The sequence below is a fragment of the Dipodomys spectabilis genome, unplaced genomic scaffold (genome assembly GCF_019054845.1).
Source record: "Dipodomys spectabilis isolate Male_0828 unplaced genomic scaffold, ASM1905484v1 ptg000006l, whole genome shotgun sequence".
Lineage (NCBI taxonomy): Eukaryota > Metazoa > Chordata > Mammalia > Rodentia > Heteromyidae > Dipodomys > Dipodomys spectabilis.
In genome coordinates this window covers 12394334-12418468 of record NW_024870683.1, presented here as the reverse complement: position 1 = coordinate 12418468, position 24135 = coordinate 12394334, and the positions used below count along the sequence as shown (strand labels likewise).

The following is a 24135-nucleotide window of genomic DNA, read 5'->3' as shown; positions in this document are numbered from 1 at the left end:
ACTAAAAGTCTGGCTTCCTAACCCGACCTTGGATAGAAAAGCCATACATCCACGATACCATGCCAATGTCTGTCTTTCGTATGATCCAATGCTCTGCCCAGAAAAATGCAGAAAGTACAAACATGGTATCTACAGAACAGCTGAACCTTAACAGAAGTAAAAAGAAAACGTATGAGCCTTGGAAGCGCCATATCCTTTGCTCCGACTTTTCTAGGGTCTGACACATTTCCACTCAGCTTAGAAAAACACCCATTTTATGCCAATTACATTTCAAATGAATTATTTCATTACAGCAAATGGTTTTATATACAACACAGAATTTTAAAGTCTGTGACTTGTCACTATAATCTAGAATATGAAATAATGTCAAGACAATGATATAGTAAGAAAAGTAGTTATCCTTAATTAACAGGAATAAAGTATATTGCCAGAGCATGAAACACATTACAGCTGTGCAGATTTTAAGACATTGCTACATGGCTTTTCTGTGCAGGTGCAGAACATTCTAGAAACTCTGCTACTACCATAACTGCACTGAATGCAGTGCGAGTACTACGCAGTGCTAAGATCTCTAAATTCCTTTATTCCACTGACGGTTCTTATATTCTCTGTGCCTGTAACCCAGATATGTTTCTAACCTCACAAATGAGCTCTGATCAGTACTCTAAAGAAGCAAGACAGGAAGAGGTCAGACTTACATGAGAATGTCAGAGAATGGACTCTAGGATTTCTCCCTAATAGACTAGTAAACTTCAGGCCCCTATCACCTTGAGTATGCTTCAAGGTTTTTCTCTAATTCAACAGCTACCCACCCTTAACTTAAAGTAGACATTTCTTACATTATTACCTACCTTGTTATGCACATGACAATCGCTACTATAATGGCAATCTGTACAGCTCCAATGATGGCTGCAATAAGAACATGAGTGAGCTTCTGCCTACTTGGCACTACATAGAGAATGCTAAAGTCTGTCTTTTCACAATATTGTCCAGTGTAACCAGATTCGCATCTGCAGAGAGAAAAAACAAAAAGAATTCCTGTGAGAATTACAACTTTTCATATTGCTGGGTCTCTAAAGTAAAAGATACAAAAGGACAACACATTTAAAACAGGAACAGAAAATCACTCTGTAATCATCTGGGGGAAAATATTAAATATATTTTCTTACAGTATGAGTGTGTGTGTGTGTGTGTGTGTGTGTGTGTGTGTGTGTGTGTGTGTGACATGTGTGTGTGTGTGAGAGAGAGAGAGAGAGACAGTCCTGGGGTTTAAACTCTGGGCCTACTGCTGTTACTGAGCTTTGTTGCTGAAGGCTAGTCCTCTGCCACTTGAGTCGCAGCTCTACCTCCAGCTTTTTGTTAGTTAATTATAGTTAAGACTGTCACAGGCTTTCTGCTCAGGCTGGCTTTATACTATGATTCTCAGATCTCCTCCTGAATAGGAAGGGTTAGAGGAATGAGCCACCAGAAAATAGCTTCAGGGTCTTTTAAAATAACAAGGATATGAACCCAAACTGAAGACAAATGAAATAAAGGACATAGCCTTCTAAAATGTATTATAAACATGTATTTTTTTGTAGAAAAGGTTAGCAGAAATTCATGCATCAGTCTTTTATCCCTGTCATCCTCTTCCCTTTTGTTGTAAATGGTTCACATATCCAAGAAAACAAAATTCTAGAATACAAACACATTGCTGTTTGACCTACTGTCTCAGGGAAAACACTCAGTAAGGCTCTTGTTCTGAACATCAGGGTTGAAATAATTTAAAATAGTGAAACTATCTGATTATTTACTTATTAAAGTTTTTTAAATTAGAATTTATGAAATGTGATTAAAAACTGTGTTACTCATTTTAGTATTCTAAGATAGCTTCTAAAATCCAGATACTAAGTAATTAAACAGCCCCTCCTAATAAGTAGTTAGGAATACAGGCATGAGCCACCAGCTCCCAGCTTTGTCGTATTTTTCACATGCCTTTTTTCCATTAAAGTTGCTAATCTGCCTTTTAAAGTAGAGTCACAAATTTCCTAGGCCATTAACTTCTGTCTCTAGATGCTCCTCTACACAATGGAATTCTATGCCTCCATCAGAAAAAATGACATTGCCCCATTTATTAGGAAATGGAAAGACTTGGAAAACATTATATTAAGTGAAGTAAGCCAGGCCCAAAGAAACATAGGTCCCATAGTTTCCCTTATTTGCAATAACTAGTATATGTCTGAGACAAGCAGAAAAGGTCAGATAAGTTGATGTTAGGTGAAATGAACCCCAAGGTAAGTATTCAAATGTTTTTTCTTTCATGTGATTGTTTCTAACACATTTATAAGATGATTTCTTTGTTGCTTTGTATGTCCCTCCCCCACAGTATAACCCCTCCTTTCACTGTATTTGATGTTAGTATAATTTCTGGAGGGGAAGGGAAAAAACAAATCATTTAAACAAGGATACACGTGGACCTGTACGATGAGATGTACAAATCGTTATGTCAAAAAACAAACTTTACAACTTTGGCTGTGGGGGGGGGGGGGGGAGGTGTGGGGCAGGGGGGAAGAGGGGGTGGGAGAAGGAAAGGGATGGGAAGGGGAAACAAAGGAGGCAACAATGCTTGATAAGAAATGTACTCATTGGGGCTGGGAAGGTGGCTCAGTGGTAGAGCACTTGCCTTGCATGCCTGAGGCCCTGGGTTCGATTCCTCAGCATCACATAACCAAAAAGAAAAAAAGCTGGAAGTGGCGCTGTGGCTCAAGTGGTAGAGCACTAGCCTTGAGCTGAAGAGCTGAGAGACAGTGCCCAGGCCCAGAGTTCAGGCCCAATGACCAGACCCCTCCCCCTCCCCCCAAAAAAGAAATGTACTCATTATCTTGCTAATGTAATTGTAATCTCTCTATATGTATTTTCACAATAATAAATAAATAAATAGAGTCACAATATTCCATCCAGTGACGATAGCAAAGCTAACATATCAATTCCCCATTCTGAGATACACCAGCTATTTTCAGTTTTTCACAATTAAAATTTATATTTGGCAAACATTTTATAACTTTACATGTTTCTGTTTAGACTAGATACCTGGAAATGGGATCACTGAACAAATTGGTGTCAATGTTTATAGTTCTACGAACACAACCCCAAATTCTATCTCAAGACACTTTTTAGTGTACAAACCATAAATATTTAACATGTTATGGGGAGGAAAGTAAGTTATAGCTGATAAACAGAGCAAAGCAGTCAAGTTTGTGCTAACCTTGTATGTTACATGAATTCCAAATAAAAGTAAATACAAAGGTATTATCATAGCTGTTTCTGATTTACTAACAAGGGCAACATTTAAGGTGTTTAACAGCAAAAGCACATTTTCAGCTGACAGAAATGTATAAATGGGGCAGAGTTCAGTTGGAACTGATTTAAAACATATGTGAACAGGAGTATATTTATTCATGTGACACACCTTGTTACAGAAAGACTGGAGGCAGTTTTCATAAAACACACATAACAATGACAGAGAAGAAATCTGAGCCAATAAAAACAGGTGAATCGACTAACTTAGGCCCTAAGGCTCTTGAACACCTTCCAGGAAGCTTCACATTGGCCCTAAATGTCCTAGTGGACAAGGCAAACAAGCAGCAAGGCAGATACACAGGACATAGAATAGAGCTCAGAGCACAGAACTAAACCCACTGATTGAAGGTCCACTGATTCTTGCCAAGGCTGTGAACACAGTTCAATGGAGAATCGTCTCTTCCAAAAATAAGGAATGAACCCTCACTGCAACACCCCTACTTACTCTGTTAAGAGTTAAAGCTATGAAACCCATAGAAATAAACAACCATAGGAATAAATCTTGTGACCCTAGCTGGATAATGATTTCATAGATATGATGCCAACTGTAAAGATAAAGACAACAAAGATGAAAACTAGACTAAATGAAAACCAGATTAAATCAAAATTAAGATCTCTTCTATGTTGCAAGACTTTAAGAAAGTGAAGAGACAACCAACAAAATAATAAAATAATAAAATTATCCCTGCCCACTCCCCCAAAAAACCCACCTGGGAAAGATCCACATAGATCTTTCTCCAGGAAGATACACAGATAACCAGTAAGCACAAAAAATAGTCAAAATCATTAGTCACTATGGAAATGCAAATCAAAAACCACATTTATACATACCTATAATCTCAGATCTCAAGGCTAAGGCAGGAAGCAAGTTCAAGTCTACCATAAGCTACAGAGCAAAAATTCTGTCTCAAAAAAAAGGGGAAAAAAAAACACCTAACTCTACATTAAAATACCATTTTATGCCTGAATCAAAAAGTAGATGATTACAACTGTTAGTGAGGGTGCTATAGAAAATGTAAAGTAGGGTAGTTACTTTGAAGAGAGTTTGGCATTCCTTAAACAGTTAAACACAAAGTTACAATTGGCCCAGCAATTCTACCCCTAAGCATTTACCCAAGTGAAATTAAAACATATGCTTACATGAAAACTTGCAATTATTCATAACTGCATCATTCATAATAACCAAATCATGTAAACAATTCAAATATTCATCAATCGGTGACTGTATTTTAAAATGCGGTATCCATGTAACAAAATATTATTTAGCCATTAAAAAAACAAAAAAGAGTTATGACAATGAGATGTACAAAACAGTATGTTGAAAACAAACTTTACAGCTTTTGGGGGAGGGAGAAATTGGAGAGGTGGGGAGGGAAGGGATGGTAGGGGAAAAACAGGGAGGGAGTAACAATGCTCGATAGGACGTGTATTCATTGGCTCACTCATGTAATTGTAACCCCTTTGTACAGTATCTTTATAATAAAAATATTTATTAAAAATCTCCCAAAAATATTATACAGAGTGAGAAGGTTAGTCCTAGAAGACTATATATTATTCTGTTTATATGACATGCCTAGAATAAATAAATCCATTGAAGAAAAAATATTAGTGGCTGCCTACGGCTGAAGTAAACAGAACCTTTGGGAATGACACCTAAAGGACATGGGAATTTTTTTCTTGTGATGAAATGTGCTAAAAAAAATTGATTGTGGTGGTAGTGTATTAAAAGCATTGAAGGGAAGAAGGAGGGGTGGAAGGAGAATGGATCAATCACTAACATAGAAAGCAATCTCCATAAAACAAAATCAAAAACCTTGATTGAAAGGACACACAGTTACTACTGTTATTAAACTCAAGGGAACTGCCTCTCTTGTTGGTCCTCATTTGAAGGGGCACCTTCTCACATACAGATCATCTTCAACAACACAGCTTCCACAAATTCAGTCATTTGATGAAATCTCAGAGGACTTTTAAAATAATGTCCTTCATGGTAGGCTAACGGCCTAAAGTTAAAGCTCAGTAAAATCAAAACAGTTCCAGAAAGAGCTATAACAATGCCGTAGATAAGCAGCTCTTACACAGCTTAGCTTAATCCAAGGATTAAAATTGGAATATCAAGAAGAATCTGTAGGTCATATATCATTTAAGTGATACTCCCTGGATATTTGTTTTTGCAGCTGACTTTTATGATCTCCACATTAAACTAGAATACTAAGTTTGAAGTTGTTATTTCTCCCTCCATTATTAAAGGCAGATCCAGAGTTCAATCCATCACCTTCTACTTTTCTCGACCCACATACCTTCCATAGGGAAATCTCATTCACTCTGTTGGTTTCTGATTCATTCACTTATCCACTTGGGGGTGGGGTGAGGGAGGGGGGCATTGTATGCTGTTTATTAAGGGGAAATGTGAGTGACATGTAGGGGCCAGAAAACAAGGATTGTAATTTTCAATAAGAACCCAAACAGACCCTGAGAATCTAGAGATATAATTCAGTTGGAACAAGAGAAGGAGGAGGGGGAGGAGGAGGAGGAGGAGGAGGAGGTGGTGGTGGTGGTGGTGGTGGTGGAGAAGGAGGAGGAATTAGAGGAGAAGGAGGATATGGTATGTGAATAAAGATTTAAAGAAGCTAAGTCTGCTATCATCCAGACAACTGGCAGGAGAGTATGCATGCCAAAGAAGAGCCAATTGGGGGGGGGGGGGGGGAGAACCCTCATATGGTATGTGTGCCTAGCCTAGAGTGAAGCAAACAAGAAGAGATCAAGACAGAGAGGGATGGAACCAAACTGAGTAGATCCCTCTGCACTTACTGAGATGGAGAAGCCAGTGGAAGATTTTTAGGAAAGGAATGACATGAACTGATGTTTATTTTTAAATGTTCAATACAGCCTGTAAGATAGCATCAAGGAGGCTGTTAACAAAATCACAGAGAGAGGGAGAGAGGAAATGTTTGGACTGACTAGAAGTTGCAGTGACAACATGGCAAGTAATAAGTCTTGATATATTCTGAAATTAAAGGGTTAACAGGATTTCCCACATAACTGGATATGGAGAGCATGAGAAAGAGAAGTCAAAAATCTATCAGTGGTGCTTTTGGTATGCAGTGGAAAGACAGTTTCCACTGAGACAGAAAAGGGTTCAGGGGAGCAGGTTTAGGGAGGTAGCGAAAGCAGATCTGGAAATCAGCTTTAATCCTGTTGAGACTAAGATGTAAGATACCTACTGGAAATATAAATGAGGCAGATGGATCTTCATTGCAGATTCATGCAAGAGGACAGGGATTTATATCACTTAAGAGCCATTAGCACATGTCACTCACATGAAGCCCTGTGAGTAGATATCATTGCTGAGGAGGAGGACCAAGACTAAACTCCAGTGCAATATGACAAGGAACAAAGGAGAAATCAGTCAAGAAGACTGGAATGCCTGGCAAAATGGAAAACATCAGGAGAATATACTATAGTCCTAAAATGCCAAGACAAGTCCTAAGAATGACAAACACAGGAGGGCGCCATCAATTGTGTCAAACACTACTGACCATCAATTGACCACTGTCTCTATCAACAGAAGAGTGAGGTAAAGTACTGGGGACAAAGGCATGTTGGGGTGGGTTCAAGAGGGATGGAGAGTAAAAACTGGAGATGGTTTATAGACAACTCTTTCAAGTTCTACAAAAGAAAGACATTGTAGATAAAGAGAATTATGAGGAGGGTTTTTCCCCCCATTATGGAAGAAAAAGATTTTAAAATATATAGGCATAAGCCGGGCGCTGGTGGCTCACGCCTGTAATCCTAGCTACTCAGGAGGCTGAGATCTGAGGATCGCGGTTCAAAGCCAGCCCGGGCAGGAAAGACCGTGAGACTCCTATATCCAATAAACCACCAGAAAACCGGAAGTGGCGCTGTAGCTCAAGTGGTAGAGCGCTCGCCTTGAGCTGAAGAGCTGAGGGACAGCGCCCAGGCCCAGAGTTCAAGCCCCACGACCGACAAAAAAAAAAAAAAAAAAAAATAAAAAAAAAAAATATATATATATATATATATATATATAGGCATATACTTACGCACATCATCAAGATGTACAATATGAAGGAAAAGAGATTGGCTAGTAGGTGATAGTGACACAGCGACCATTCTCTTCAAATTCCTGGAGTTCTCAGAGGCTCTAGAGACAGGATCATCAGCAGAGAACGTGGCCAGAGAGGAGATACTGACAACCGGAGGAGGTAGGTGAGGGTAAACAGCAGCCACTCAAGAGAGGAGGAGGATGAATGGACTGTGGTCCATTCAGATGCCTGGAAGCAAGGCGGGCTCACTTTGAGACTAGGGGCACAGGCTGGTAAGACAGGTTAACCTAGGGGATGCTTTCCAACAGCAGCCATGTGCAGCTATATGGGGATCAGTATGTAGTGGGTGGGAACCTGGAATGAACCAGGACTGTACAAGGGGACAGAGACATATATACAAAGGCTCAACAGCAGCAAATAATCATGATGACTTTTAGTAGGTGAAACACACTGAAAAGACAGCAGGATCAATAAACCAGTCCTACTGGGATAGAAGGATGCTACTAAGTAAACCTAAAGGAGATAGGCTAGAGGGGGAAATATTCTCATCTTCAACCTACAAGTTCTTAATACCTCTAGCATCCTACTAGAAGTCCATAAGCGGAAATTGCGCAGGAGCTTGAGATCATGAAGGTTAACCTGAACTCACAATTTCCCCCAAAGAGCTTCTTTCTTCATATTTCCTACTTAGTTCTGCCCTAGTCAGAAACCCAGGTAACACCTGACTTTCCCACTGTTCTCCACTACTCTACGTCTCATCCTCTCATACAGTGGGCACCAGGATCTGCAGATTCAACCACTTTATTACCTTTACAGTCTCATCTGCTTAGCTCAGCCCCAGAACAACTCCTCTTCCGAATTTAGGCTCTCATTTCTTACTCTCTCTTTCAGTCTTCCTAGTACACTTTACACCAGATACTTTCAGATTTGACCACACCACTGCTACTGCACCACCTATAAAGGCTTCTCATTGCCTTTAAAATAAAGAGCACATTCCTGGGATTAGCACAAATGTTCCTGCAAGACCTGAGCCCCTCCTCTATCTATGTGCTCGACCCCTTTCAAGAAGTGCTTTTCTGGCGGTAATGGCATCTGAATTCAGGATCGTGCATTTGCTAGGCAAATGCACTGTCACTTGAGCCAAGACCACCCCCCACACACACACCCTCCTCCCGAGTGTTTTATTTTTGTTACTTTTTAATAGGATCTCACACTTAGGCCTGACCAGCCTGAACTGTAATCCTCCTATTTACATCTTCTATGTAGCTGGGATGACAGACTTGAAACATCATGGCCAACTTTTATTGGTTAAAATGGGGTCTTCCAAACCTTTCTGCCTGTATTGGCCTCAATATGATCCTCTCAATCTCTACTTCTCTATAGCTGAGATTACAGGTACAAACCATTGAGCCCAACATGAAGTGACTTTTCTAAAATCTCAAATCATCTCATGTATATCTTTGTAAGACAGTTATTTTTCATGCTATCTTTTTGCTACCAGTCCTGGGGCTTCTTTTGCTCAAGGCTTATGTTCTACCATTGAAACCACAGCTCTACTTCCCATTTTTTTGTGGTTAGTTGGGAGATGAGAGTCTCACAGACTTTCCTGCCTGCCAAGGCTGGCTTCAAACCACAATCTTCAGATCTCAGCCTCCTGAGTAGCCAGGGTTAAAGGTGTGAGCCATAGGCAGCCAGGTCATCTTATCTTTCTTAAGAGGCCATCTCTCTTAGAACTACTTTTCTGGAGGTGGAAAGTATAAAAGACAGATTTGTTTTTTGAAGATAACATCCATGGACCCTGCAACAGTCAAGTTCAATGCCAGACTGAAAGAATTTGGTATAAAGGTAACAATAAACATGTAAACAAACAAGCCAATGGGAGGATTATGATAGCTTTTATTGTAACAATGAAACTGTGGCTGAGGTTTTTCATTACTGGCTATGCATTACAGGTATGTGATATTTAATACCTTTTTTTATTGTAAAAACAGTGTATAGAGGGGTTACAGTTACATGAGCAAGGTAATGAGTACATTTCCTATCAAGCATTGTTACCTACTCCGGCATATGATATTTTGACCTAATTCTTACAGACATGGTAAAAACCCTGAACAAAAAAAAGGAAAAGACCAGTTGCTTTCTAGGAGTTTTAAGTGTGTAGGAAAAAGATCCTTTAGCACTTAAATTCCTCTGGTCTGGGGAAGGCAAATGTCAATAATCATCACAGGTCATTCAAAAAGTACTTATTAAGACATTCTTGGGCAAGCTCGTACAATACACACTGGGAAGACTAGTTACCAAAATTATTAAAAGTCCCTGAAGTAGCTGGGCACAGGAGTCTCATGACTATAATTCTAGCTACTCAGAAGACTGAGATTCAGGACTGAGGTTTGAAAACAGCCTCAGCAAATAAATCAAGAGACTCATATCCAATTAAACAGCAAAAAGCCAGAAATGGGGCTATTACTCAAGTGGTGCCAATTGAGAGGGAAAAAAATTGAGCAAGAGCACAAGGCCCTGCATTTGAGCCCTGGTACTGGCAGATGCACGCATGCGTGCAAATGTGCGCGCACGCGCGCGTGCACGCACACACGCGCACACACACACACACACACACACACACACACACACACACACACACACGAGTTCCTAATATAATGGAGATGGCTAGTATCAATTACCATTTGGTAAATACATACCAGATACTGTGTAATAAACTCTTTACATATATGTCATTGTAATTTTACCAACCTGAAATAGTTGCTATTACTATTATATTTTTAATTGAAGAATATAAAACTCAGACATGGTAAGTATGTACCAAAGGACATAGAGCCAATAATTAATCAAGTCTGTGTACCTTTAGATATCAAACCATTCAACTAAATTGAACCCAGGACTTCATACTTGCTAAACAAAGGCTCTACCACTTAGGCCACAACCCCCAATCCTTTTGCTTTTAGTTTGCTTTAGACAAGGTCTCACTAATTTTGTCGAGGCTGGCCTTAAACTCTTAATCCTTCTGCCTGTACTTACCTTGATAGCTGGATGTCAGGCCTTTGCTACCATGATCAGTTCCATTCAAATCCTCTTATAGTCAGTTAGTAAAATACTATTGCCTGACATCTCTTTCATCCTGTTTGTAGCGGTCTTCAAAACAGCCTATTCTAGGAGGAAAGAGGATCTGAACTTCCACCAATATATCTATGCCAGTATGGGACAAATATGAGGACTCCATTTTTCTAACTTGATCTGTACTCTTTGATAACAGCTGTATTTTTAATGGGGAGGCCATCTCCCTCATCTTCTTGAAAGACAAGGACTTCCTTTTTTTTTTTTAATGTAGTAGAGCAGTGAGTTTATTGAAAGCAAAAAGAGTATAGACTCTCCACAAAGAGGAGCCCCAGAGCCAAGAGTCCAAGACAAAAAACTTTCAATCAAGAAAATGCCAAAGGCTTAACAAAAATGGTTAATAATGGTTTTGTTTTTATGCAGAAGGAAAGGGAGGGAAATAAGGAATATCTCTCCATGTTTTGACAGGAAAGAAAAAGGATTCTGGCTAATTCGTGGTGGCCAGAGTAAACAATATGACAACTATCTCCCTGTGTCTATGGAAACCCAACCTGGCTAACCAGACCAACCTAAGGCAGAGGAAGTCTGGCAGCAGCAAGAAGTAGTACTACTCAACAAAGACACAGCAGCAAAAGCACTAAGATGGCCAAGTTGGGTATCAGGAAATCTGAGATCAGGTTTTCTCCGAGTTTCTATTTCTAACTTGCTTTTCACCTTGAACAAGTTACATAACTTCTCTGGAAGCAGAAAACAATTTACACTACACCCTTTCCATTTCTCTCCATTCACACCTGGCTCTTCATTCCTCTTCCCTTATTTTTAGAAATCTATTTTAGCATTTTATTTGAGTTACAAGTTTCCTATTCTTAATATATTCCTCAGTCCCCCAACCACCTTGCTTGTGACAGATTGCCTAAAAGACCAAAATAGTATGGCAATGTGATATGTTTATTTTTTATATGAAAAAAAGGATGTCACATTATCTTAAAGATGCTGAGTTCCTAATCTCAAATCCCTAATAAAACACGTATTTTTGTTTCGTATATTTCTTATCATATAAAGCAGCAGCAATTTCTGTCTTATCTATTGTAGATAAATACTAGTTTTTGGTATTATCCTGCTCACATTTGCCTTCTATAAAGCAGTGACTGATGATGGAAAAAAAAAAATCACTGACTTACCTACATGAAGCCTTCTGAGTAGAATAGATGAATTCACATTTCCCATGGATACAGTAACCATTGAGGTTTTCAGGGCAAGGCATGTGACTCCCAACATAAACATCTTCTCTTTGATCGCTAGCATCTTAAAAGAACATAAACCAGGTCACTGAATAGTGAAAAGCAAACTAAAAAACAGGTACTTTTCAAAGGTTCTGAAATAGCAAATAAATTCACCCCTTACAAATCACCTATTAGGGAATTTAGAAAGGAGATTAATCAGTAAGATAGAAGATTGGGTAAGATCCAAGCTACCTTCCAATTTCCATTATGCCACAGCAGGTGAGCTAGGCTCAAAGCATTTAAAACTATTTGTAGCATGTGACCACTACACACTACTATTGTACGGAAAGAAAAAAAAAAAAGCCAAAGAAGGCTAAGCATCTGCACATCTATCGGTCCCTGGTGGTGTACAATCCTAGCTACTAAGGAGGTGGAGATCTGAAGATCACAGTCCAAGAGAATCTTATCTCCAATTAAGGAAGGAAGGAAGGAAGGGAGGGAGGGAAGGAGAGAGGCAGGGAGGCAGGGAGGCAGGGAGGCAGGGAGGGAAACCAGATGTCCACAGTGGCTCACACCTGTAATCCTAGCTTCTCAAGAGGCTGAGATCTGAGGAATGCAGTTCAAAGCCAGCTGGGGCAGGAAAGTCCATGAGACTCTTATCTCCAATTAAGCACCAGAAAACCAGAAGTGGTGCTGTCGCTCAAAGTGATAGAGACCTAGCCTTGAGCAAAAAGAGCTCAGGAACAGCACACTCAGACCCCGAGTTCAAGCCCTATGACAGACAAAAAAATAAAATAACCAGCTATCTATATGGTATATCTATCTATATGGTAACAACAAAGCAATTACCTCCCTATGACACAGATAAATGTTTTTTTGTTTTTTGTTTTGTTTTGTTTTGTTTTTGCTGGTCGTGGGACCTGAACTCTGAGCCTGGGCGCTGTCCCTTAGCTCTTCAGCTCCAGGCCAGCACCCTACCACTTGAGCCACAGCACCACTTCCAGCTTTTTCTGCTTATGTGGTACTAAGGAATCGAACCCAGGACCTCATGCATGCAAGGCAAGCACTCTACCACTAAGCCACTTTCCCAGTCTGACACAGATAAATGTTTTAATAAATTCTGAAGGTTTGTAGAAACTAAGAAGGATGAACTAGGAGGCTGCATATGTATGTATGGATGTGGGAAAAAGAAGATAAACAGAGAAGTGTCAATAGCAATACAGGTGTGAAAACAAAGCTCAGGTTTCCTGGAGAACAAAATTTACTCATGGACATAAGAAAACTTTAATGATTCTTAAGCTTGGTGGCAGAATAAATAAAGCAAAGACTGTGTCACCCATAACAAAAACAGGATGCCATTTGACCTCAAAATGAATGTGTTTACATTGTACTAACTTATCTCTAGAAAGAGATGGGAACTAGAAGTCAGGGGGTTCAACATACAAATTCTCAGTTTAAAAAAATACCTTTGCCACTTCGTGATGCTGATCACATCACTTCCTGACCCTGAGAGGGCTGTGTGCAGTGCTGTCTAAGAACAGACATAGAATAGGGACACATATGTAGCTTTATATTTTCTAGAAGTCATATTTTTTTAAAAAAATTAAAAATTCAGGCTGGGAAGGTGGCTCAGTGGTAGAGCGCTTGCTTTGCATGCATGAGGCCCTGGGTTCGATTCCTCAGCACCACATAACCAAAAAGAAAAAAAGCTGGAAGTGGTGCTGTGGCTCAAGTGGTAGAGTGCTAGCCTTGAGCTGAAGAGTTGAGGGACAGTGCCCAGGCCCAGAGTTCAGGCCCTACGACCGGACCCAAAAAAAAAAAATTAAAATTCATCTGATACTTTCACTTTAAACATATTCCCAATATAAAAACTTAAGGTATTTTATGTTCTTTTAAATAAACCTCCAAGATCCAGCATTTTACATTCATAACATACTTCACATGCTGAGTAACTGTCTGTGGCTAACAGTTTCCACACTGAACAGCACAAGATAGATACTAATGAATTTGGTAATCATCTACCAATCACTTTACACATGCCAAATACTCTAGACAGCAGAGACACAAAAATAAGACATAGCCTAGCCTCATCACTTTCTATGATTTTCTCCAGCTCCTGGACTGTAATTCTCCGTGGCAAAAGAACCAAGCCCTCCTCTAGGCTGCTATGACCCTGGACACTGACTACTGTATTTTACCATTCATGATACTGTGGCATCACTACGCTGATTGTTTGTTTGTTTGTTTGTTTAACTCAGGCACCATGAAACTGCAAGCTCCTTTAGAATCTAGACATTCGTCCTATTCTGTGTTTCTAAGCAGAAGCTAAAACTTAATTAACAGATCTTTTATTTATTAATACTTGTGATCCAAGCAGAAGATGTTCTTCAAGCAGTTAGCACTGCTGGAGAAATAGTTTGATAGAAAATGAAGAACTCATATGTACTTTTCTGCTACCATTTTTCAAACTAAAAACCCTATTCTCTGCTCCCAGTCAAGTCATGAAAAAGCAAAGGAACACAGACCTCACCTCAGATCACAGCACTTTGAAAACACAGTACTTTCCCAGTGGGATGCCATCAGAGTATATAATCAAGGCACCATAGAGAGTGTACCAACCTATAATAGTAAAATCCCATAATGTATGTAACAATGAGATGGTATAGCTTGGAAAAGGTGTGGTAATGTACTAATCTGTCTTAAGAAAGCCGTATAGGCAGCAGGGGACTTCGGGAATAATGCAGAGCTGAAAGCTATCAGAGAATTCAACTGTATGAAAGCAGTAAGAAAAAATTAACTAAATTAAGAATAAGATTTCAAGAAATTAATAGACAAAGAACACTGAATGAATGAAGTATCATCAACAGTGAGGCTAGCTAAAAACAAAAGGAATACTAGTAAGTCTTCAAAGCTTTGCTCAGAGTTCAAAATTCAGCATTCCTTTCAAAGTCATTATTCATTCCATTATACTTACAAAATATCCTATGCAAAACCAGCTGTAAGTTCAGTTGGGTTAGAGGACACAAAGAAATCAGGAAAGTCGATATATAAATTGAATGGTACATGGTTCCCTGTCCTCAAGAAGCATTTCATTGATCTAGGGAATCTATATATAAAAAGTTGCACACATAAGAGGTACTCAACCATATGACAGTTTGTAATTAAATGCCAATGGGTATCACGGAATTTCACATTCAGAGAAAAGGCCATCATAGGCTGAATTACCCAAGAGAATTTGTAGCTAAGGGAGGACTGAGGTTTGGCCTTAAAGCACATTCAGGTTTAGAAAGGAAGACTGGAAGGATAAGGAAATGTCCAATACTGAACATCCTCAAGTACAAAAACAAGAAACAGCTCAATATAGCAAGGTTGGTGCCCTGAGACGTGGAAAGGGTGTACATCAAGGATGGGAAAGCAGGCTAAAGCCATATTCGGCAAAATGTGACCTCCCGTTAGGAAACTTTTTTTCCCTTTTTTATCACATAGATAAGGAAGACACTGAAGGACTTTCTACTGTAGAATAACATAATAAAAGCACACTTCAAAAACAAAATTCAATAGAGGGCTGGGAAGGTGGCTCAGTGGTACAGTGCTTGCCTTGCATGCATGAGGCCCTGGGTTCAATTCCTCAGCACTATATAAGCAGAAAAAGCTGGAAGTGGCCCTGTGGCTCAAGGGGTAGATGCTAGCCTTGAGCTGAAGATCTGAGGGACAGCCCCAAGGCCCAGAGTTTAGGCCCTACACCAACCAAAAAAAAAAAAATTCAATAGACAACAATTGCCTAGATTGAATAAGAAGAAGGAACTGCTAATGGTTCTGAGAGTCCTTTCACAAGTGGCATAAAATGGGGCTGGGAAAGTGGCTCAGTGGTAAAGCGCTTGCCTTGCATGCATGAGGCCCTGGGTTCGATTCCTCAGCACCACATAACCAAAAAGAAAAAAGCCGGAAGTGGCGCTTTGGCTCAAGTGGTTGAGTGCTAGCCTTGAGCTGAAGAGCTGAGGGACAGCACCCAGGCCCAGAGTGCAGGCCCCACGACTGGACCAAAACAAAAAAACAAGTGGCAACAAATGTTTAAAACTAAGACTATGATGATGCTTATATTAACTCTACAAAATTTTTAAAAACCACTGAACTGTACAGTTTAAACAAGTAATTTGAGGATATGTAAACTCTACTCCAATCAAGCCATGGGTTAAGCTGGTCACTGGGTGGCTCATGCCTGTAATCCTAGCTACTCAGGAAGCTGAGATCTGAGGATCAGGGTTCAAAGCCCAGGAAAGTCTATGAGACGCTTATCTCCAATTAACTATCAAAAAGCCTGAAGTGGAACTGTGGCTAAAGTGGTAGAGCACTTACCTTGAGCAAAAAAAGATTAAGAATAGCACCAAGACCCTGAGTTCAAGCCCAAGGACCAGCACCAAAAAAAAAAAAAAGCTAACATAGTTACTTACATACCAACATATAAGATAAAGAAAGCAGGTGATCTATTAGAAACATTAGTGTGTGGCATAGCACGTGGGAGATAGAAGCAGAAGGATCACAAATTCAAGGAAAGACAGCTTGTCTCAAAAACAAAGACTAACCAGGCTTGATAGCTTACACCTGCAATCCTAGCTGCTCAAGAGGCAAAGACAGAAGAATCAAGGTTCAAGGCCAGTCTGGGCAAAACACCTCAACAGATGAGCTGGATGCAAAAGGTGTAAAAGGATCGCATTCCAAGGACAGCCTAGGTAAAACCAGTAGGCCCTAAGTTCAAACTACAGTAAAATAAAATAAAGTAAAATAAACCAAGGGCCAAGAAATAGCTCAGTGGTTGCCTAGTAAGAGCAAAGCCCTAGGTTTACCCTGGCAATGCAGAAGAAGGTGAAAAGGAGGGAAGAGGAGAATGTATGCTTCAAACCAATGATAATGAAAGCTATGCCAAAGCTGAGCAGTAGGAATGAATTCTAAAATATACACCCAAAAACAACAATAATCAAGCTTGACAGTATTCAGAACGAGTAAACCCTGGGGTCGGGGGAGGGAAGAGAAAGTAGGAGAAAAACAATGGAGGGGGTAACAATGCTTGACAAGAAATGTACTCATTACCTTACTCATTTAATTGTAACTCCTCTGTACAGTGTCTTTACACTAAAAAATACTGATAATTAAAAAGATTGAAGGGTGCACAGTGGCCATCTGGTTTAACTGACAGTCTGTTTCTACTTTAACACTTCCAATGAGGACAAACTCATTATAACAACACAATGGATTAAAATGCTATTGGATTTCCTTCATATCAAATGAAATCTCTTTGGGTAGCTTTCCTAGTGTCTATTCATCTCCTTCCCCACTACCCACCAGCATATTTTATTCTTGAGGTCAAAGTTCCCACTCCCATTTGTGTTTGAACAGGTTTAGTTTGCATCTGTCTTTTTCTCAGCATTAACCCAGTTCTCTAGAAGAGAACCACCCTCTCTTTATTAAAGATACTTAATAAGCAATTATGCAAAAAGTATCTTTCAAATATGAGCCTAATGACAGGGGACCCAATAGAGAGAAATAGAGAGAACATAGTAAGCTGAGTACAAATTTAGATCTCCACTCACCCAAAAACATTTGTTAAATACTAATTGTGTTCCAGGCTGTCGTAATTCCTGGAACGTGAAACAAGGACAGAATAAAGACCCACCAAGTAACTAAATACATGAAATTATTGCTCTAGAAAGAGGTAACAGCTGTTGGGTACATGAAACATTCTGAAGAAGAGTCAGTAAGGGAAAGAGGAAACAAAATTCTGGTATAACTGTGACATAGAGTTTCAAAAGAGCAACCAGGGTTGGGTCAGAAAGCCTGTTGCTTTTGACCTTCATTCTCCATGAGCAACGAACGAGTTCAGCGTCTTCATCTGCAAAATGAAGATAGCATGTAGTAACCCAAATACATGAAAATACCTAGTGAGAACTTTAAGCACAACCAGGAAAACCAACACTGAAGCCAGAAAACAAAGGTGTTAGAAACAGCCGTAACAATATCATTAATGAATGTAGTATTTAGTAACCTGGTGTTTAGAATTCAGGGCAATTCCACTATTTATAGATGTGATCATTGAGGCTCAGAGATGTCAAGATACAACACTGCTTTTAGCTATGGTTTCGCCAAGAAACTTGCGAGATGTGTAAGGGATAAACAAAAAGATAATATCCAAGCATCTGCTTTGATGGACAAATAAATTAAGACAACTTTCAAATATGAAGATTAAAAGGCTTTCAAGCTTCAATAAAGCACAGTTTCTTTCACAAACCACAGCAGAGATGTGGCCTCAGTACAGTACAATCTAGGCCCAGAAAGATTCTGGGTAAACAGTGCCCTTGGGCAAGTGGTGACAGGCTCCACCAACAGCTGCAACTGCTGGTGTCTGAATGATGTTTGTGTATGCTTGATACAAAAAGGACACTTGGCCACCCAGCAACTCAGTCCATCCATAGAAGTTCACAAAATCCCACTGCAGCTACAGTGTTTTGCATACAAAGCACAGAACTTCACTCAAATTCCACCTCTCCCAGACATTTCTCAGATCTTCACTGTTACTAACCAACATGATCCTCTTTTCCCATGACCCTTTTTAACTACACTCTATTTATGACAACAGTTAATTTTCATCTTATTAGTAGTTGTTTGCATTTCTTACTATAGCATAAACTTTAAATTATCATGTACTATGTTATCTTTTCTATTAGCATCAATGATTTGTACAAGGGTGTTTCCTTTTTTTTTTTTTTGCTTGTTTCTTTTGTGTGCTGGTACTAAGAGGCTTGAATTAAGGACCCAGTTGCCTATAGCTTTCTCCACTCAAGGCCAGCACTTTACTATTAGAGCCACAGCTCCACTTCCAACTTCTTATAGTTAATTGAGGTAAGAGTATCATGGACTTCCCTATCCAAGCTGGCTCTGAACTGCAATCCTCAGACCTCGGAGTAGCTGGGATTACAGGTGTGAGCCACTGGCATCAGGCTTTAAACAATGAATTTTTATCCTTCTCTCTCATCTTCTCCCCACCTTTCCCCTTTGGTCTCATCAAGTTTCCCTGTTTTATTTTCACACATGTACAGAGATTATTATGACTATATTAGCTCTCCTGGCCCATCTCTGTTCAAGTGTCCTCTTCCTCCTACTTCTCACACCCCAGTCCAGACAGGTCTTAACTTCCTAATGCTCTTTTTGTTAAACTGTATGTTAATTGGTCACAGAGGCCATGACATCCCACCTGCATAGACCATGTTTAGATTATCTTCTGTCCACGAGTACTAGCTGCTAAAAGGACCAATATAAATTAGGTATGAAATAAACTATACAGACTGATTGTGATTATTTAAGTAATAGATCAATTTTACCCATGTACAGAATTTTCAGTATCTCAAGTCACAAAGGTACTAAGTTATTAGCATATATACTCACATGATACTATTATAGTCATTATACCATAGTCATAGATACAAGTCATTATACAATTTTATCAACAGTACATACACTCTTTGGGGTATACACAATTCCCCAAATCGCCTTAAATATGAGCTTCTAAATGCAAGAAAAAAAATAGTCTTCTAAGTGTAGCCATGTACTATTAGACTAAAACTAGAGCTGATATACTATGCCCCCTGTTTGAAATAAGCATTTTGCATCAGCATAGGAAACTGGGATTTACCAAACTCATAGATAAGTTATAATGGATTCAGATTTGATAAATAACGTTCAAATGAAAAAAGTGATTAATTATTCAGTGACATAAAGTTAACAATTCTGTGTTGAAAATAAACTATACAACTTGTGGGTGGAGATGAGGGGAAAAAATGGGAGAGAGCAAAGGAAGGGGTGACACTGTCCAAAAAGAAATGTACTCATGCCAGGCGCCAGTGGCTCATGCCTGTAATCCTAGCTACTCAGGAGGCTGAGATCTGAGGATTGTGGTTAAAAGCCAGCCTGGCAGGAAAGTTCATGAGACTCTGATCTCCAATTAACCACCAGAAAACCGGAAGTGGCACTGTGGCTTGAGCTGAAGAGCTCAGGGACTGTGTCCAGGACCAGAGTTCAAGCTCCACAACCAAGAGCGAGCGAGCGAGTGAGCGAGAGAGAGAGAGAGAGAGAGAGAAATGTATTCATTCCCTGACTTATATAACTGTAACCCTTCTATAAAACATTTTTATAATAACACTTTAAAAAAGTTTTAACAATTACTGAATACTTAAAAATTGTATTAGACACTGTTCTAAATACTTGATAAATTATCCTATTTAAATTTTATGCAATTCTATGAGATGGTATTATTATCATTCACATGATTTTTTTAAGTTACTTTAAAAACAACAACAACATAAAATAATCAGGGGTATTGAGATAGATCACACTTTTTCCCTCTAGTACTCAGGGTCAAATCCAAGATTTTATGCATGCTAAGCAAACATTATACCACTGAACTAAATCCGTAACACTTAGTGTTTTTGTTTTGTTGGTCCTGAAGCTTGAACTCGGGCACTGTCCCTGAGCCTCTTTATACTCAAGGCTAGTTCTCTATCACTTGAGCATCACTGCTGGATTTTTCTGAGTAGTTTATCGGAGATAAGAGTCTCCCAGCCTTTCCTGACTGGGCTGGCTTCAAACTGCGATCCTCAGATCTTAGCCTCCTAAGTAGTTAAGATTACAGGTGTGAGATACCAGTGCCCCAGCTAACGCTTGGTTTTTTGACACAAGGTCTAGCTATATAGTTCAAGTTGCCCTGGAACTTGCAATATACCCCAGGCTGACCTCTCAAACTTGTAGTTAAACCTCCCAAGTGCTTAGATTGTTCAAAGATAGTCCAAAGATCTAAGATCTAGACCTATGTTGGTTAAGTAGCACTGGCATTAGTCTCAGCTACTTCTTACGACAGTAGTTGCAAGGATCAAATTAATGTGTATAAATGTCAAATGGGAAAGTGCAACAGAATGAGGTCAAGAGACCTGGATTCCAGTTTGTTCTTTAACTTAACTAGATGTAAGACTTGTGCAAATAAATGCTATCACTAGAGCCACATCCACTGTACTGAAATGTGTAGAGCATCCTCTTATGTGCTAGATAATCTGCTAGGCTTAGTGATGCAGAGTGACGATGACAAGTACTGTCATCCTGTCTGTGCAGAATTCTTAGCCTACAGGGGATGAGTTAAAAATAAATTATAATAGAGTAGATGAATGCTCAGCTAGGGGAGGATATAAGAAAGGCACCTAATCTAAGCTGAAGGTCAAAGAATATATTCCAAAAAGAAATGCCTTCCACTGCTGAGACTAAAAACATGAATAGGAGGTCAGAGAATGAAGTAAAGACTTCCAGGCAGAGGGAAAAGGGTCACCAAGCTGGACACAGATGGGAGGAAGTGTTAATAGTAGATTCTATATTAGAGTATCTTTTCATGTGTGCCAGGATTGAGACTTAAACTCAAGGCTCTGCACTCTGGCTCAAGTTTATTCCCTTTCAACTAGTACTCTTATCACTTAACCTATAGTTTTGGGGTTTTTTGATGGTTAATCAAAGATGTAGTCTCATAGACCTTTCTGCGTGGGCTGGCTTCAACCATAATCATCCAGATCTTAAGCCTCCTGAGGAGCTAGGATTACAGGCATGAGCCACTGTAGTTGGTCAAAATTTAGAAATATCATGATTCAGTACCTTTTACATCTGGTGAATATTGCAGTCCATCATCTTTCTTTCCCAGCAAACTCATATCATCTGTGTCTGTAAGAAGAAAACAGTGTTAAATCAAACAGATACGAAGTGGCGGTCATACAGTGGAACTCCCAATTATTCCAAATGCTCCAGGACATCCTGTACTTTCTATCACTTTATCCACTCACATTTTCCACCATTCTCTCTTCTGTAAGTTGATAGGTAACATCGTGTGAATTTATCATGTACAACATAATGCTTTGATGTATGACACACTAAAGAAGCATTTCTACCATTCTCTTCAACAGCTGTCCCTTTTCTGTCTCAGACCTCAGTGCAACCCAGGTAGATATGTTCTTTGCATACTAGTCTCATATCATTTGGACCTCAGAGTTCAAATTTCACCCATTTTAAAAAGTCTTTCCTGTCAAAGCTAAAACTACACATGCACTGAGCTGTGTGTTATTTTATACTTTCTCTCCAAGGAACAATGAATGTTTTCCTGGAAACATCAAGTTAAGATGAATATGGAATCTTGGCTGTGTCATCAAATAACTTTATTAATTTGTGAACTGCATCTGGAATGGGAATTTTTTTTAAAAACCCACAATACCAGCTAGAAGGCACAAGTTTCAGCCTCTAATACATTGGGAGGAAAGATATAGGGAGGTTAGGGAGGTAGACAGAAAAAAAATATTTTTTTTTTGGTCAGTAGTAGAGCTTGAACTCTGGGCCTGGGCTCAAGGCAAGCACTCTACCACTTGAGCCACAGCACCACTTCCAGTTTTCTGGTGGTTTACTGGAGATAAGAGCCTCATGGACTTTCTTGCCCAGGCTGGTTTGAATCCCAATCCTCAGATCTCAGCCTCCTGAGTAACTAGGATTACAAGCATGAGACACCGATGCCTGGCTAGAAAATTATTGATGGTACTGAAATAACAACTAATGCCTAACCAGGCAGAAATCATCTAAATCTTCATATGAATTTCAATTAAAATTCTTAAGTTTGGCCAACTGCTCTGAACTTGACATTCCATGCAAACGTGTAAGCAGTTCCTCAGAAGAGGACTTCCCTAAGCTATTCCTCCCACCTGAGATCTAAATTCTACCACATGAAATAAATCATATTCCAAGATCAAAGCCAAAAGAAATCTCTACATCTATCTTTCCCCCATCATCCCTTCCTGGAAGTTCTCTGATAAGCTTCTTGGGTATTCTTTGGTAGCTCAGCCTAGAGGTGTTGCAATCAGGTAGGCAGTGTGTCATAAATAATTCACCACCAAGATAAAGTACCAAACTTTATTTTAGGAACTTTTGCCCTTAATTCTGATTAAAATATATCCCTTTAGTAAGCTACCAAGGGAGAAAGGAAGGTGTAGAGTTAAAAAGTATACAATCCTAGTCCACTTGTATATAAACACAATATATAATTGCAATCACAAAATAGGTCATGTGAAAACAAACTATTTTTCTCTAGAAAAAGAACAGTTAGGAATGCATGGCAAACATAGTTTTATTTGTTTTGTTTTGTTTTGTTTTTATGCCAATTGTGGGGTCTGAACTCTGGGCGCTGTCCTCCAGCTCTTCAGCTGTAGAGCAGTGCTCTACCACTTGAGCTTTTTCTGCTTATGTGGTACTGAGGAATCGAACCTAGGGCCTCATGCATGCAAGGCAAGCACTCTACCACTGAGCCACCTTCCCAGCCCAAAACATAGTTTTATTTGTAATCAAGTCAAAATAAGCTAACCTTTAGCTATTATCAAATTTAAAATCACCTTAGAACTATAAGTACACTGAAAGCTAATTTAGATGGATACACTAGGATCCATGCAGATAAGCTGAGGAACTAAATAAACAACCAAGAAGTATGCTTTATATCTTTTTTTTTTTTTTTTTGGGGGGGGGGGGAGGTCCGGTCGTGGGGCCTGAACTCTGGGCCTGGACGCTGTCCCTCAGCTCTTCAGCTCAAGGCTAGCGCTCTACCACTTGAGCCACAGCACCACTTCCGGCTTTTTTCTTTTTTCTTATGTGGTGCTGAGGAATCGAACCCAGGACCTCAGGCATGCAAGGCAAGTGCTCTACCACTGAGCCACCTTCCCAGCCCCGCTTTATATCTTAAGAAGATAAAGTATGTTTTTTTTTAATCCATTAGTAACAAAAGAAATGCTGAGGCATGCCGTGCTAGAAAAGATCCACATTTTGAAGGCTTTTCATTTTATAAATTCAGACTGCTACCAATTATGATAACAGACACATACTATTACGAACAGGTCTATAGGTGAAGAGAATGGAGTTTACCTGTGCAGTGGCCAAGATGCCTTATATCAATCTGCTCCTGCTTTATACAAGATGCTTCTCGCACGAAACAGGGGTTGTTATAGGAACTCCCATCAGAAGCACACACAGGATTAAAACTGTACCCACTACAGTCTATGTTACACACACACCTGTCGGAAAAAGACAACAATCACTAATAGTTTACCACAAAATTATCACACAATGCTTCAGTAGCAAAAAAAAAAAAAATGTTATTTTGTCTCTGCTGTTTAACAGAAGTCAGTATTTTGCTTTATGTTACTAAGGAACTCTTAAGCAAATTGATCTTTCTCAGTTGAATCTTTCTTTCCATTGAGAATTTAGAAATAATTTCATCTACATATTACTTTTCTAAGGGTTCCTCTAGAATTGTCATATCTAAATCAAATAGTCAGGAGCTATCAGACATTGACAATATTAAATACAAAGCAAAATAGCACGGT

The 24135-nt window shown here is 39.4% G+C and overlaps 1 protein-coding gene across 1 annotated transcript in view; it reads right to left on the bottom strand.

Moving 5' to 3' along the window:
• Tmeff1 (transmembrane protein with EGF like and two follistatin like domains 1) overlaps window positions 1-24135 on the bottom strand; it is an 82249-nt gene that overhangs the window by 3496 nt on the left and 54618 nt on the right. Inside the window, exons 6-9 of the mRNA XM_042698232.1 lie at window positions 23675-23823; window positions 21380-21445; window positions 11657-11780; window positions 852-1010 (exon numbers count right to left, since the gene is read on the bottom strand). Coding sequence (XP_042554166.1) covers window positions 852-1010; window positions 11657-11780; window positions 21380-21445; window positions 23675-23823 — 498 coding nt within the window. The remainder of the gene's footprint in view (window positions 1-851; window positions 1011-11656; window positions 11781-21379; window positions 21446-23674; window positions 23824-24135) is intronic.